General features: G+C 46.3%; 1 protein-coding gene across 1 annotated transcript in view; it reads right to left on the bottom strand.

Annotated features, from left to right (window-relative positions):
• Positions 1-319: 319 nt before the first annotated feature.
• The window catches only part of LOC123998889 (signal transducer and activator of transcription 5B-like), a 100,735-nt gene continuing 84,152 nt past the window's right edge, over positions 320-16,902 (bottom strand). The window contains exons 9-20 of the mRNA XM_046304111.1: positions 15,152-15,307; positions 12,814-12,993; positions 12,317-12,404; positions 11,610-11,732; positions 10,832-10,924; positions 6,502-6,708; positions 4,680-4,774; positions 3,978-4,120; positions 3,681-3,836; positions 3,424-3,475; positions 2,852-2,956; positions 320-1,865 (exon numbers count right to left, since the gene is read on the bottom strand). Of these exons, the coding sequence (XP_046160067.1) occupies positions 1,742-1,865; positions 2,852-2,956; positions 3,424-3,475; positions 3,681-3,836; positions 3,978-4,120; positions 4,680-4,774; positions 6,502-6,708; positions 10,832-10,924; positions 11,610-11,732; positions 12,317-12,404; positions 12,814-12,993; positions 15,152-15,307 (1,522 nt within the window). The 3' untranslated portion in view covers positions 320-1,741. The remainder of the gene's footprint in view (positions 1,866-2,851; positions 2,957-3,423; positions 3,476-3,680; positions 3,837-3,977; positions 4,121-4,679; positions 4,775-6,501; positions 6,709-10,831; positions 10,925-11,609; positions 11,733-12,316; positions 12,405-12,813; positions 12,994-15,151; positions 15,308-16,902) is intronic.

Raw genomic sequence — 16,902 nt, forward strand, 5'->3', positions numbered from 1 at the left:
GGCCTCCTCCACGTTTCCTGATGTACTGGCCTGTCTCCTGGTAGCGTCTCCATGCTCTGGACACTACGCTGACAGACACAGCAAACCTTCTTGCCACAGCACTACCTGAGCCACTTGTGTGGGTTGTAGACTCCGTCTCATGCTACCACTAGAGTGAAAGCACCGCCAGCATTCAAAAGTGACCAAAACATCAGCAAGGAAGTATAGGAACTGAGAAGTGGTCTGTGGTTATCACCTGCAGAACCACTCCTATATTGGGGGTGTCTTGCTAATTGCCTATAATTTCCACCTGTTGTCTATTCCATTTGCACAACAGCATGTGAAATTTATTGTCAATCAGTGTTGCTTCCTAAGCGGACAGTTTGATTTCACAGAAGTGTGATTGACTTGGAGTTACATTGTGTTGTTTAAGTGTTCCCTTTATTTTTTTGAGCAGTGTAGATTGTCAACACTAGACGTCACAACTAATAACAAGACATGACCAAATGAGTTGTTTAAAACACCAGACTGACAGACAGACAGACAGACAGACAGACAGACAGACAGACAGACAGACAGACAGACAGACAGACAGACAGACAGACAGACAGACAGACAGACAGACAGACAGACAGACAGACAGACAGACAGGTAATGAGAGGTAAGGTTGATGGCACATACATCATCTACAGGGGTATGGAGGTGAGATGGATAGAGGACTCATCTTTGTATCTGTGCCATTAAAGCGTCTGTGTGACAGTATACGCAGGACCGTTGAGGTACTAAAGTAGTACATGTTATTCTTCTTCATTGGCTGATTGCTCCCAAACCATAGGAACCCCCCTCTCAGTTTACAACTTCAAAATGGTGGAAGACCTCAATGGCAATGGCCATGTTAAAAACAGGTTATATAAATGATGAGTCCTCTATCTATCTCTATGGGCTGTCCAGAGACCTGAGTGGCCATGCTGGATACATGCTTGTATTTACATTACATCTGTGTGCAAATAAAGGAAACTGAAATATCCCTGTGAGTGTAGAGGGGGCCCAAAGTCCCCAAGTTTCAGCTGGAGCTGATGTATGTTATGCAACAGTCTGTGCGTGTGTGTGTGATGCATCCTTGTGTGCGTGTGTGTGTGTGACATAGATACTCAGTGTGCTCTGAGAATGAAATGAGAGCCATTCTGCTTGGAGTTTAGTGTGTAAAGATTCAGAATTATTATACTACTAATTGAAACTTCCCTTAGCAACAAATCCGATGACGTTGTCAATAACAACAACAAATTCTTCATTTAAGTTTTTCTCTTTTTTGGCAGAGGGCGGATTGAATTAAAAAACTCTGTTGATAAACCATTTACAATAATAAAATAACTAAACAAAAACAAAAACATTTAAACAAACTGCTTAAATGACTTCATACCGGTTGTGGAGAGTGCTCTTCAAAAATCTGTGTTAGAATTTTGACCAAATGATAATACATACGTGTATTGAATGATTTTTTTTTCTACAATACTGTAACATCGTGTTTTTTTGCATTTATACCTAGTCTGTTTTACAGATACGCACGGAGACAAACTGAAAAAAGGTCACTGACATGCAGTTCGCTTGCTGAGAAGAAAAAAGGAAAAAAACACAAACATTATTAACATTTCACATTATAGCTATCTGAAATAAAACAGGAGGAAAGGAATGGAATTAAACCATCAGAAATGTCAAAAGGTGCGGGGTTCTTTTGTTGGTGTCAGGGGTCAGAGATTGAGGGTCACGACTGCTGGCCGCTCCATTGGCTCTCCATCGGTCGCCGCAGCAGCTCCTCGACGTGTCGCGCCACGTCCATGGTGTCATCCAGGTCAAAGTCACCGTCAGCATCTAACATGGAGTCACTCCTGTCACAACACAGGAACCAGTTAGTAACACAGGGTATCAGACACACACCTCACAACACAGGAACCAGTTAGTAACACAGGGTATCAGACACACACCTCACAACACAGGAACCAGTTAGTAACACAGGGTATCAGACACACACACCTCACAACACAGGAACCAGTTAGTAACACAGGCCATCAGACACACACCTCACAACACAGGAACCAGTTAGTAACACAGGCCATCAGACACACACCTCACAACACAGGAACCAGTTAGTAACACAGGGTATCAGACACACCTCACAACACAGGAACCAGTTAGTAACACAGGCCATCAGACACACACCTCACAACACAGGAACCAGTTAGTAACACAGGGTATCAGACAAACACCTCACAACACAGGAACCAGTTAGTAACACAGGGTATCAGACAAACACCTCACAACACAGGAACCAGTTAGTAACACAGGCCATCAGACACACACCTCACAACACAGGAACCAGTTAGTAACACAGGGTATCAGACACACACCTCACAACACAGGAACCAGTTAGTAACACAGGCCATCAGACACACACCTCACAACACAGGAACCAGTTAGTAACACAGGGTATCAGACACACCTCACAACACAGGAACCAGTTAGTAACACAGGGTATCAGACACACACCTCACAACACAGGAACCAGTTAGTAACACAGGGTATCAGACACACACCTCACAACACAGGAACCAGTTAGTAACACAGGGTATCAGACACACACCTCACAACACAGGAACCAGTTAGTAACACAGGGTATCAGACACACACCTCACAACACAGGAACCAGTTAGTAACACAGGGTATCAGACACACACCTCACAACACAGGAACCAGTTAGTAACACAGGCCATCAGACACACACCTCACAACACAGGAACCAGTTAGTAACACAGGGTATCAGACACACACACCTCACACTCCCACATGCACGCACACATATGTAATCTATACTCACATAGGCGGGTATATGCCATAGTTTGGAGGGTGACTGACAACAGGGGAGGCTCCGTGATCCATGTAGGTGGGGTTTGCTGCTGGGTCAGGATTGGTCGTGGTGAACCTGCAGGTCCAGACAAACAAGACATACAGACACACGCGCACGAGTCAGAGAACGTCATTCTGAACGCCAGCTTTTGTCGGTTACCGCGGCAACCTCCATCAGCATCCCTCACCACCACCCCCTCCTCCTGCTCCTCCTCTGCTTCATGAATTACCAGTCCCTTTGAGCAGCAGGATCAGGTTAGGCAGGGTGCTGGGCAGCAGCACCTGGAGTCCTCCCACTGAGAGGCCCACAGACCCTTGGTAACAATAGGGACCCTGGTAACTCATTACCCAGACTGACATTACTAAGTGCAGTGATGAGAGGGACAGAGGCGCCCTCAGGCCCGCGGATGCTGGGCTCTAATTGGTTCCTCCATCTGGAGTGAAGACCTAATGGTTGATCTGCATTCAGGCCACATTGTTAGGTGATTAAATCAGCCCTATCGCCACAGAGAGCGAGAAGGAGAGAGAGAGATCGAGACTTACTCTGGTACCACTTGTTTGATCTGCGGTTTCACGTATCCATCCACTGCTTTGGCTGTAAGAGAGAAAGGCAAGGAAAGGAGAGACAGGGAGAATCGCTTTGTTCAGACTGTAGATATGGTCCACATTCACATGTTCCTCAGTGTGGCTGTTATAAGCCTCTATCTGATCAAATTGCAACAGATATAGAGAATAGACATGACAGTATAATTATATGTCATCATTTATTTTATAGAGATGAATAGAGGTAAGGTACATACACAGGGGTGGCGTGTAGTATTTGGAGAAGACCTCATCCTTGGGTCTGTCTGGGTAGAGGAACAGGAGGTGGTTGAGGTCACTGATGCGGTCAGCCAGAGAGCGGATGGAGAAGTCTTTGGCTGTGTAGGGCATGAGGTTCCACACCATCCTCTCCCCTGGAAACATAGACACACTTGTTATAGTTCCACTTGGCTATTTTTACAGACCTTCTCCGTCAAATATTAATTTGTTGACTAATTGACTAACTGACAAAATAATGAATTGATTGATCACTTGACTGGTTGAATTGTCAGTACCTGGTTTGTTGGGATTCTCAGCCACCCAGGCGATAGTGATCCCTCCGATCTCAGAGTCGCTAAAGCGGAGCAGGAAGGTCCCGTTGGGTTTGGACATCAACATGTCCTGGGCCTGCTGCTTGTTCACAAATCCCAGGATCGCCCTGTACATAGAGAACGGAGGAAGGAAGAGAGAGAGAGAGAGATTGAGAGAGAGAGAGAGAGAGAGAGAGAGAGAGAGAGAGAGAGAGAGAGAGAGAGAGAGAGAGAGAGAGAGTCACATAGAGAACTAATCTCACTCTCACACTCTTTTATCCTCGTGACCTACTACAGGTAGGGATAAATATCTATGTGGTTGCTATGGTAAAGCCGTGTCCATTGTGGGGAGGGCCTTTTGGTAGAGGCTCGTTGAGATTAAAAAAGCAATCAAAATGTGAGGCTGCAACAGCAGGGGGGCTTAAGAAGGAAAAACACCAAGTGCAATCTATCAAGAAGACTCACTAAAGAAAGCACATTACAGCTGCCATTCGAACGACAACAAAAAGAGGCCTTTAGCTTAGTTAAGCATTTTTCTCTGTCCATTTTCCTGTCTACTTGGGCAGTGTGTGCACGCTGCAGGCATCTCATGTTACACTAACACACAATCCAAGTCAAACCTCATTTCCACAGGTTATTCTGGAGTAGAAATTTAGGAATTTAGACATTTTAAAAAGTTATTCTTACCCATCATTCCAGTGTGGTTTGAGATGTTTTTTTGTGAGTTCCATGACCCCATCAAACCATTGCCAGAATGTGAAATTCCTGCCAGGCAGACTCTCCTGTAGGTTAGAGGGATTGGGACATTGGGTTTGATACAGTCGATAAACAATTTGTTGTCTGTCTTTAATCGCACTAACCTCTCCTCACACATACAGAGTAGCTCCAGTTTCAACTGTTCTGCCTGTGGTTATGGAACCTTAACCTGTTCACCAGACGTGCGGTTTTCACTTCTCTAGAGACAGCAGGAGCGGTAGAGATACTCTGAATGAAAAGCCAACTGACATTTACTCCTGAGGTGCTGACCTGTTGCACCCTCGACATCCACTGTGATTATTATTATTTGACCCTGCTGGTCATCTATGAACATTTGAACATCTTGGCCATGTTCTGTTATAATCTCCACCTGGCACAGCCAGAAGAGGACTGGCCACCCCTCATAACCTGGTTCCTCTCTAGGTTTCTTCCTAGGTTCTGGCCTTTCTAGGGAGTTTTTCCTAGCCACCCCTCATAACCTGGTTCCTCTCTAGGTTTCTTCCTAGGTTCTGGCCTTTCTAGGGAGTTTTTCCTAGCCACCCCTCATAACCTGGTTCCTCTCTAGGTTTCTTCCTAGGTTCTGTCCTTTCTAGGGAGTTTTTCCTAGCCACCGTGCTTCTACACCTGCATTGCTTGCTGTTTGGGGTTTTAAGCTGGGTTTCTGATATCAGCTGACGTAAGAAGGGCTTTATAAATCAATTTGATTTGATTTAGTGTAGAGCAGAAATTCTAATAGACAGTCAGTCAGTGAGAGATTTCAGCTGACCCCCTTACATCCATCCATCCAGTTCAGATCAGTATGACTGTTGCAGCAATGCAGAGTACACTGGGTTATTGTGTTGGTGTGTATGTGTGTGTGTATGTGGGGGGGGTAAGTATGAGTGTGTGTATCAGCTCTGAGGTGCATGTTCCAGCTCCTGTTTCTAGGCCCTCTCTCTCTCTAATGAGGCTGATGCTCTGTGGTGAATGAGGTCTGAATGTGAGTGTGCTCTCTGTCATCAGTGGCTGGTTAGAGGGAGCCAATGAGGCCTGGGGCTGAATTAGCCCTTCCCGTCTTGACAAACAGGCCCATTAACCAGACCTGAGGACCTCACGGCCAGCCGACTAGAGCTCATCAAGCTAAATGGCACCTTATTCCCCACCTAGTGCACTACCTTTGACCAGGGCCCTATGGTACCATTAGGGACGCAGCCTTAGAGAGAAACACATTAGAGACTCGCTCAGCCCAAGGAGAGCAGATTCAAATTTATTGTTAATTTAACCTTTATTTAACCTAGGCAAGTCAGTTAAGAACAAATTCTTGTCAGCTCGGGGATTCGATCTAGCAACCTTCAGGTTACTGGTCCAAACGCTCTAACTACTAGGCTACCTGCTGACCCCAATGCAGATATAGGGGAATCATTACTCTGAACAGGGGAAGGAACACCATCGAGGTAAACGGTGTCTGCAGTGGCACATACTCACATCTAAATGAAATATACACCAGCCAGGCATGGTAAAAACAATAGGTTCCCTCTGAGTATCAAAGAGATGATATCACCCCTCCGCAACAACTTGTTCCTAATGCAGAGATCAGGTCTTATAGTCCACTGGTCAGTAGTCATGGGCTGTGTCCCACATGGCACCCTACTCACTACAAAGTGCACTGCTTTTGATCAGTGCCCATAGGGTTCTTGTCAAAAGATGGACTCTGGTCAAAAGTAGTGCACCACATAGGAAACATGGTGCCATTTGAGGCCCACCCTGGTCTTACCCTGTTGAACTGGGACCAGGTCATGGTCATGCCGCGGTAGTCGTCAGGGTTGATGCTGGAGCTACTGAAGGCTTTCTGGGCCAGGAAGACCAGGTTCTCCTCTGAGAGGCCACGGTTACTCTGCACCTCCGCCTTGTACTTCATGTTGAGGGCCTCACACAGCTGGGGCCACAGCACCTTGTCAGGCACTATGAAGGGCACCCGACCCTGGGGAGGAGGAGAGGAGAGATGGTTAAGGCCCCTAAACAAGGGCAACGCTAGAGCGTCCCATCAAGAGAAAAACAAAACAATGTAAAGTGTTAAAGAGAGCATCACACACACACATACACACAACACAACACAATATAAAGTGTTAAAGACAGCATCACACACACATACACACAACACGATGTAAAGTGTTAAAGACAGCATCACACACACATACACACAACACAATGTAAAGTGTTAAAGACAGCATGATTAGTGTAGTGTCAACAACGCACCCACTGCCAGCTAGCCTACTTCAGCAGTACTGTATCATTTTAATCATTTTAGTCAATAAGATTCTTGCTACGTAGCTTAACTTTCTGAACATTCGAGACGTGTAGTCCACTTGTCATTACAATCTCCTTTGCATTAGCGTAGCCTCTTCTGTAGCCTGTTAACTATGTGTCTGTTTATCCCTGTTCTCTCCTCTCTGCACAGACCATACAAACGCTCCACACCGCGTGGCCGCGGCCACCCTAATCTGGTGGTCCCAGCGCGCACGACCCACGTGGAGTTCCAGGTCTCCGGTAGCCTCTGGAATTGCCGATCTGCGGTCAACAAGGCAGAGTTCATCTCAGCCTATGCCTCCCTCCAGTCCCTCGACTTCTTGGCACTAACGGAAACATGGATCACCACAGACAACACTGCTACTCCTACTGCTCTCTCTTCGTCCGCCCACGTGTTCTCGCACACCCCGAGAGCTTCTGGTCAGCGGGGTGGTGGCACCGGGATCCTCATCTCTCCCAAGTGGTCATTCTCTCTTTCTCCCCTTACCCATCTGTCTATCGCCTCCTTTGAATTCCATGCTGTCACAGTTACCAGCCCTTTCAAGCTTAACATCCTTATCATTTATCGCCCTCCAGGTTCCCTCGGAGAGTTCATCAATGAGCTTGATGCCTTGATAAGCTCCTTTCCTGAGGACGGCTCACCTCTCACAGTTCTGGGCGACTTTAACCTCCCCACGTCTACCTTTGACTCTTTCCTCTCTGCCTCCTTCTTTCCACTCCTCTCCTCTTTTGACCTCACCCTCTCACCTTCCCCCCTACTCACAAGGCAGGCAATACGCTCGACCTCATCTTTACTAGATGCTGTTCTTCCACTAACCTCATTGCAACTCCCCTCCAAGTCTCCGACCACTGCCTTGTATCCTTTTCCCTCTCGCTCTCATCCAACACCTCCCACACTGCCCCTACTCGGATGGTATCGCGCCGTCCCAACCTTCGCTCTCTCTCCCCCGCTACTCTCTCCTCTTCCATCCTATCATCTCTTCCCTCCGCTCAAACCTTCTCCAACCTATCTCCTGATTCTGCCTCCTCAACCCTCCTCTCCTCCCTCTCTGCATCCTTTGACTCTCTATGTCCCCTATCCTCCAGGCCGGCTCGGTCCTCCCCTCCCGCTCCGTGGCTCGATGACTCATTGCGAGCTCACAGAACAGGGCTCCGGGCAGCCGAGCGGAAATGGAGAAAAACTCGCCTCCCTGCGGACCTGGCATCCTTTCACTCCCTCCTCTCTACATTTTCCTCCTCTGTCTCTGCTGCTAAAGCCACTTTCTACCACGCTAAATTCCAAGCATCTGCCTCTAACCCTAGGAAGCTCTTTGCCACCTTCTCCTCCCTCCTGAATCCTCCTCCCCCCTCCTCCTCCTCTCTGCAGACGACTTCGTCAACCATTTTGAAAAGAAGGTCGACGACATCCGATCCTCGTTTGCTAAGTCAAACGACACCGCTGGTTCTGCTCACACTGCCCTACCCTGTGCTCTGACCTCTTTCTCCCCTCTCTCTCCAGATGAAATCTCGCGTCTTGTGACGGCCGGCCGCCCAACAACCTGCCCGCTTGACCCTATCCCCTCCCCTCTTCTCCAGACCATTTCCGGAGACCTTCTCCCTTACCTCACCTCGCTCATCAACTCATCACTGACCGCTGGCTACGTCCCTTCCGTCTTCAAGAGAGCGAGAGTTGCACCCCTTCTGAAAAAACCTACACTCGATCCCTCCGATGTCAACAATTACAGACCAGTATCCCTTCTTTCTTTTCTCTCCAAAACTCTTGAACGTGCCGTCCTTGGCCAGCTCTCCCGCTATCTCTCTCTGAATGACCTTCTTGATCCAAATCAGTCAGGTTTCAAGACTAGTCGTTCAACTGAGACTGCTCTCCTCTGTATCACGGAGGTGCTCCGCACTGCTAAAGCTAACTCTCTCTCCTCTGCTCTCATCCTTCTAGATCTATCGGCTGCCTTCGATACTGTGAACCATCAGATCCTCCTCTCCACCCTCTCCCAGTTGGGCATCTCCGGCGCGGCCCACGCTTGGATTGCGTCCTACCTGACAGGTCGCTCCTACCAGGTGGCGTGGCGAGAATCTGTCTCCTCACCACGCGCTCTCACCACTGGTGTCCCCCAGGGCTCTGTTCTAGGCCCTCTCCTATTCTCGCTATACACCAAGTCACTTGGCTCTGTCATAACCTCACATGGTCTCTCCTATCATTGCTATGCAGACGACACACAACTAATCTTCTCCTTTCCCCCTTCTGATGACCAGGTGGCGAATCGCATCTCTGCATGTCTGGCAGACATATCAGTGTGGATGACGGATCACCACCTCAAGCTGAACCTCGGCAAGACGGAGCTGCTCTTCCTCCCGGGGAAGGACTGCCCGTTCCATGATCTCGCCATCACGGTTGACAACTCCATTGTGTCCTCCTCCCAGAGCGCTAAGAACCTTGGTGTGATCCTGGACAACACCCTGTCGTTCTCAACCAACATCAAGGCGGTGGCCCGTTCCTGTAGGTTCATGCTCTACAACATCCGCAGAGTACGACCCTGCCTCACACAGGAAGCGGCGCAGGTCCTAATCCAGGCACTTGTCATCTCCCGTCTGGATTACTGCAACTCGCTGTTGGCTGGGCTCCCTGCCTGTGCCATTAAACCCCTTCAACTCATCCAGAACAGCCCATCTGGTGTTCAACCTTCCCAAGTTCTCTCACGTCACCTCGCTCCTCCGTTCTCTCCACTGGCTTCCAGTTGAAGCTCGCATCCGCTACAAGACCATGGTGCTTGCCTACGGAGCTGTGAGGGGAACGGCACCTCAGTACCTCCAGGCTCTGATCAGGCCCTACACCCAAACAAGGGCACTGCGTTCATCCACCTCTGGCCTGCTCGCCTCCCTACCACTGAGGAAGTACAGCTCCCGCTCAGCCCAGTCAAAACTGTTCGCTGCTCTGGCCCCCCAATGGTGGAACAAACTCCCTCACGACGCCAGGACAGCGGAGTCAATCACCACCTTCCGGAGACACCTGAAACCCCACCTCTTTAAGGAATACCTAGGATAGGATAAGTATTCCCCCCCCCCTTTAAGATTTAGATGCACTATTGTAAAGTGACTGTTCCACTGGATGTCATAAGGTGAATGCACCAATTTGTAAGTCGCTCTGGATAAGAGCGTCTGCTAAATGACTTAAATGTAATGTAAATGTAAATCACACACACATACACACAAACGATGTAAAGTGTTAAAGACAGCATCACGCACACACACATACACACAACACAATGTAAAGTGTTAAAGACAGCATCACACACACATACACACAACACAATGTAAAGTGTTAAAGACAGCATCACACACACACATACACACAACACAATGTAAAGTGTTAAAGACAGCATCACACACACATACACACAACACGATGTAAAGTGTTAAAGACAGCATCACACACACATACACACAACACAATGTAAAGTGTTAAAGACAGCATCACACACACATACACACAACACAATGTAAAGTGTTAAAGACAGCATCACACACACACATACACACAACACAATGTAAAGTGTTAAAGACAGCATCACACACACATACACACAACACAATGTAAAGTGTTAAAGACAGCATCACACACACACATACACACAACATGATGTAAAGTGTTAAAGACAGCATCACACACACACATACACACAACATGATGTAAAGTGTTAAAGACACCATCACACACACACATACACACAACGCGATGTAAAGTGTTAAAGACAGCATCACACACACACATACACACAACACGATGATCTCACTGAACTTACAGGTTCGGCAAAAGCGTTGTCCCACAGCACTGTTGCCGTGGCGTTATTGTCTTGGCTACCGTGGACGATCACCACCACAGGAAGTGACAACGTCTGACAGAGAGAGCGAGAGAGAAGAAAAAGGTCAGGGTCATTACAAACACAACGATGTGTATCATACACAGTATATATAAGGCAACTCATGTAAAACATCTTTCCACTTTAACCTACTGTACAGCACTTTGTGTTGCAACCAAACAATCCATATAATTCAGAGAAATACATGAACAAATGTGTTATGGGAGTAGGGGAGCATATATGTTCCCTGTACCATTGACAATGTGAAGGTCATTTTTCTTGTGTGACATAGCTTTAACAATGATTACTACTTCTAATACGGTCACTGAAGAGGCAGGGTAAGGAACATGGTGTATTGACTGAGCACTCTGCGCGTCTACGACAACTGGAAGCATCTGGTTTTCATGGGAAATGGAAAGAGACCCTGTGACGTGACTTCCTTTTTTGGACTTTAACAAGGAGACACTCAGTCTTAACTCCTCCTCCACATTTACCGGACTGGTTGAACAGTGGAGAAGAGAAAACTCCCCCGACAGTTTTTCCTCTCGTCAGGACCAGAACGAAAGAAAGGCTGCTGAGGCACTAGGTTAGACTAGAGTCAACAGCTCACCTTGGGCTAGTCCACCACTCTGCTCATCTCTTCTTAAGCCTGTGTGTGCTGTATTGATAAGTGTTGGCAAAACAACACACACAGATCTGGGACCAGGTTATCAGTTCTTACCTTAACCTGAAAGACCAGCTCATTACCCCCGACGCTGAACTGAGACTCAAACAGAATGGTAAACTTCTCCTCTGTCACAGACTCCGCGCCTCGCCGGTCCGAGCGCTTGATCCTCTTCAAAGACTACATGAGAGACGAGGCGGGGTCGGAGAGGAGGATCATGAGGGTTGAAGAGAGGACAGCACCACAGCACACAAACATCTTCTAGACTTCACTTTGAGGAGCTGTTCTCTGATCACACATATACATGATTCCCTGTCATTCCAGGAGCAGATTTAAAGGGATACTTCAGGATTTTGGCAATGAGACCCTTTGTCTACTTCTGCAAAGTCAGATGAACTCATGGGTACCATTTCTATGTCCCTGTGTCCAGTATAAAGGAAGTTAGAGGTAGTTTTCGCAAGCCAATGCACATTTACTAGCATTCTGCCTTTAACTTCATTCTGGAAATAGAGACATAAAAATGGTATCCACAAATTCATTGCCAAAATCCCAAAGTACCCATTTAAGGCAGAGTTTACATGTAAATGATCCATGGAGGACCCTAGGGAACTCAAAACAGCATGTGGGCTGCGATCTCATAGAATGAGAATGCAGAATCTCCAAAAGCATCTTGGATTCCAGTTTAGCTGGGGTTTGTCTCTGAAGAGAATCTTCTCTAGGTGTGGTATTACAGACTGAGACTCCCTGGTCCCATCCATCCTCACCATGTTCCTGAAGTTGGCGCTGAGTGTTCCTGTGGCCTGGTGGTACTCCATCACACAGTTGTTGTTAAGGATCTCTCCACTGCTGTCACTGGGAGAGGGGAAAGGAAGAGGGAGGAGAAGGAGGAGGAAGAGGAGAGGTAGATGCTTCAGCAGATGTATTAATAATAGAGGCATGAAACCTCCACAGAACATGAAGGGGAATGACTCATTTCAATTTATGTGAGGCAAGTTTTTTTCAGGATGCCAACGCTGACAATCTTGCAATATGCTACCCAAATTTGCCCCTGGGCTAGGGATAGGCTAACACGGCTATTATTTTAGTACTAGGAAGGAAGATAACATTTATACACAAACTACTTTAGGGATCTATTAGGTGTGTGAAACGTGGGATGTGGCACGAACAAAAGTATAATCTAAATGTGGAATCTTCACTTGCTCCATAGATTACACTGAGGCAGTAGATATCAGTGATGAGGGGGCTCTATGCTGTAACTTACTTCCTGGTGTTCTCGTTCTTGAGCAAGGCCTTCGCCTGCTGTTCACTGATGATGGTGGCCTTGACCTGCGGGGGGTTCATGTGCACATTGAGCTTTCCGCCCACTAGGAGACGCACTGTGGCGACAAACTTGGTCTGGGTTTTCAGCACCTGGGGAGGCTGCTTCTCTATGATAAAGGTGCTGGAGGGAGGGTTGGGGAGAGAGAGACAGAGAGAGAGAGAAGGGAGAGAGAGAGAGAAGGGAGAGAGAGAAGGGAGAGAGAGAGAGAGAGAGAGAGAGAGAGAGAGAGAGAGAGAGAGAGAGAGAGAGAGAGAGAGAGAGACAGACAGACAGACAGACAGACAGGAGACAGACAGACAGACAGACAGACAGACAGACAGACAGACAGACAGACAGACAGACAGACAGACAGACAGACAGACAGACAGACAGACAGACAGACAGACAGACAGACAGACAGACAGACAGACAGACAGAGAGAGAGTGGACAGGGGTAGGACAAACAGATTAGAGTCAGAGGAAAGTGTAGCGGGTTGCTTTAAAGGGATAGTGCAACATTTTAGCTTACCCAGAGTCAGATGAACTCATGTATACCATTTGTATGTCTTTGCATGCAGTTTGAAGGAAGTTGAAGGTAGATTCTGGAGCAATTGCTAACTAGCATTAGCCCAATGACAGTAAGTCTACAGGAACAACTGCATGCAAGTTAACAATGGCTCCAGAAACTAACTTCAACTTCCTTCAAACTGCACACAGAGTTATACAAATGGTATACATGAGTTCATTCAACTCTTGGTTAGTAGAAAAAGGGCTTGACTGAAAAGATTTAGCAGTATCCCTTTAACCAACATTTCACCACAGGGATTTCTGCTCATCACACATTACTGCCTATTACGTCTATTTGACCTGCTTTTGAAAGTTACACAGTATGCAAGCTGTCAGCTCTCCATGCTCCCACACATAAACACGCACAGACAGACAAACGCTACACACACACAGGCAGCGTGATGCTCATCCATTCAGGCACGGAGGGCTTTTTAGTAGAGCACGCCGTTTGTGTTTTAGGCTTGGCTGACCGTACTCAATATGAGCAGGCAGTGATGAGATACCCTCCCTCCCAGGTGCCTGCTGGAGGTTTAGGGGGAACAGTAGAGAGGATGTGGGTGTGGTTTTGCTGGAGAGCAGGAAAGAGAGAATTAAGAGGAGAGGAAACACCAGTGCAGTAGTATGGACTTTAAAAGTAGTGTTTTTACTCTCTCAACGCTCCCCTGTATGTGGCCGAATGGACATCGTTCTGACAATGATACAGCTTCTCAGTGCATTATGGGTCTCTGTGGGGACCACAGCTGGAATAAGGAGAGAACAGAGGGTTCTGGGAGCAGTCAGAAGACTTCCTGATCCAGTCAGTGAGGCTGGCGGACTGATATGGGCTGACAGACAGTGCCCCCAGGGCTACAACACTCTACCATGAAACTCAAGCTAACTTTCGGAGCCTGTTAGCCTTCCTCCCCATCTCCCCATCATTGTAGACTCTTCATCGCTAGTCTAAAACACATTTTGTCTCTTTAGCTCTCGTATCGACCCTCTTTCGTATCCCTCTTCTTTCTTTCACTTAATGTCCTTGAAACGGTTCACTCCTCCTCTCCCTCATACTGTATCTTCCTCTCCTTTTCTAAACCGTTCACTCTCCCTCCTGTTTTCTTTCTCCTCTCGGATCGATAGCAGGCCTCCCTCTCTCCGCGCTCCATCTCTCCCTCCTTATAGCGTTGAGGGTTAATGCAGGCTGACTGGGGTTGTGTTTGTGTGTTCATTGGCAGGTTCAGCAAGGGTTGGGAGCAGAGCTGGGCTGGGCTGCTGGAGGAACTATCAGCAGCTTGCTCCCTCTGCCCCAGAACAACCCAGCTCGGGCTCAGCACAGAGTCAAACACACACATACGCTTTGCTGCTCCACAGAGTCACATAACCGGGCTCCCGTGATGTGCGGTGCTGAGTAATTTTTAATGTAATTCCGGTAATAAATGTAATCTCACGCTCTATTGGCCACATAAGGAGTCAGGGGTTGTGTCAGTAGGATAGGGTTTGTATAAGGGTTCACATTGAGTGTAGTATGTTCTCCATTCTGTCCCATCAGAGGAGGTGTAAACATGACTGTAGAGTAGCATATACACTGAAGATTAGTGTGTCTATAAGAAGTTCACATTTACACACACCCACATCCAGCTCAAAGCCACTTGCACACAAAACACACTACAACCTATTCTCACAATACCTTGCACTTTGATACTGAACAATAACAACAACTTTACACACACACAAACGCACGCAGGTACACACACACCTGGTGACCAGTGCTGAGATGATGTCTGTGATGGTGCTGTTGAGGTCGTTCAGTAGCTCCTCGATGGGCCCGGGGATGGGAAGCTGTTGTCTCAGATGTTCTGCTCTCCTGATCTGCTGCCTGTTCTGCCAGATCGTCTCTGCCAACTTCTCACACCTGAATAATACACGCACACACACACACACACACACACACACACACACACACACACACACACACACACACACACACACACAAAATAAGGTTCTCAAAATGGGCCAATTAAGATCACACAACTCAAAGTGCAGACTCTTACAAGCTCAGACAACCAGACAGACTATAGTCTAGTTCAAAATATACAGTTTAAGACAAGGTAATAAATCCATGCTGGAGCAATTAAACACATTCATTGGACCGTTGCTGATTCTATAGGATTAGCATTGAAAACATGACCAGCGTTCAGAAAATCAAGTAATAAAGTGGTTGTAGATCATGTGATTTAAAAAAATGAATAGAATGACAGGAAAACAGTCATTCTAAGTGTTTGCTGAGTAGTTTGCTGAAATTCACAACGATTGTGTTTATTTTCCGCTTTGATGGCAAACTTTCTGTACAGCTAACAATCACTTGTTCATATTCATATGTTTCTTGTTTGTCCATCTTTTTATGTCTGTCTACATGTTTATATATGTTTTCAACAAGCAAGGGGGAAGATATCAGAATAGGGGCATTGGGGAATAATAAGATATAGTACGGAATACATTTGTACTGTAGTGAAGCCGTCTCTAGAGTAATGCAACGTCAATTGCTATGGAAATGCTGGGATGTGTTTTTCAATGATGTTAAAGGTAATTATGATGCAACTATGATGGTGATACAATATGGATTACTATTATTATCATGAACATTAAGGCTATACACACTACATGTTATTATTTATTTGGACAGCACACATTGTAGTCTTACTCTTATACGGACATCGTACACGCTCACTAAATCACATCCAATGTCACACACATCAACCTACTCAGATTTACTACACACATAATATCTTGTCTCAATTTTCTAACATCTGTGGCATTGGGAATAATGTGGCATTGGGAATAAAACAAATTTGAAAGCTCTAATTTTGACCTCCATAATACCTTTGACGGCAGTAACTTTATAAGTACAAATGATGGTCAATTTAGACTGAGAATAGTATCTAGTTATGTTACGGGGTGAAATAAGTATAGCCAGTGATAATTGTAAGTAATGGTTTAGCAGATTATAAAAAAAAGAAGATCCGTCTTTACATGACTAAAAGAAAAGGAATATAACATATACTGTTCACAGGGAACTCACTCTCCATCCTTAGGAAAAAGGAATGGGGTGGTGAAATAATATTCTGTCATGGACAAAGGAACTCAAAAGGTGAGATGATATTAATTAACAACAATGTAGATCTGAATGTGTAAACAGTCAGGAATGATTCGCAAGGAAGGTGGATCTTTTTGAATATGAATGTGGACGAAAAAGAGATTTGGCTCATTAATCTATATGGTCCAAATCAGGATGATCCATACTTCTTCGAAAATATTTATACTAATTTATTGAACTTAGAGGCAATAAATTATCAAATCATTATGATAGGAGACTATAACAAAGTGTTAAGTACCTCAATGGACCGTAAAGGAAATCACTCTACAAACTATCATCACCGTGCCCTTAAGGAAATCACAAATATTATGGACACATTAGAAATAGTGGATATTTGGAGACTTAAAAACCCC

The sequence above is a fragment of the Oncorhynchus gorbuscha genome, linkage group LG16, assembly GCF_021184085.1.
Source record: "Oncorhynchus gorbuscha isolate QuinsamMale2020 ecotype Even-year linkage group LG16, OgorEven_v1.0, whole genome shotgun sequence".
In the NCBI taxonomy this organism is placed as follows: domain Eukaryota; kingdom Metazoa; phylum Chordata; class Actinopteri; order Salmoniformes; family Salmonidae; genus Oncorhynchus; species Oncorhynchus gorbuscha.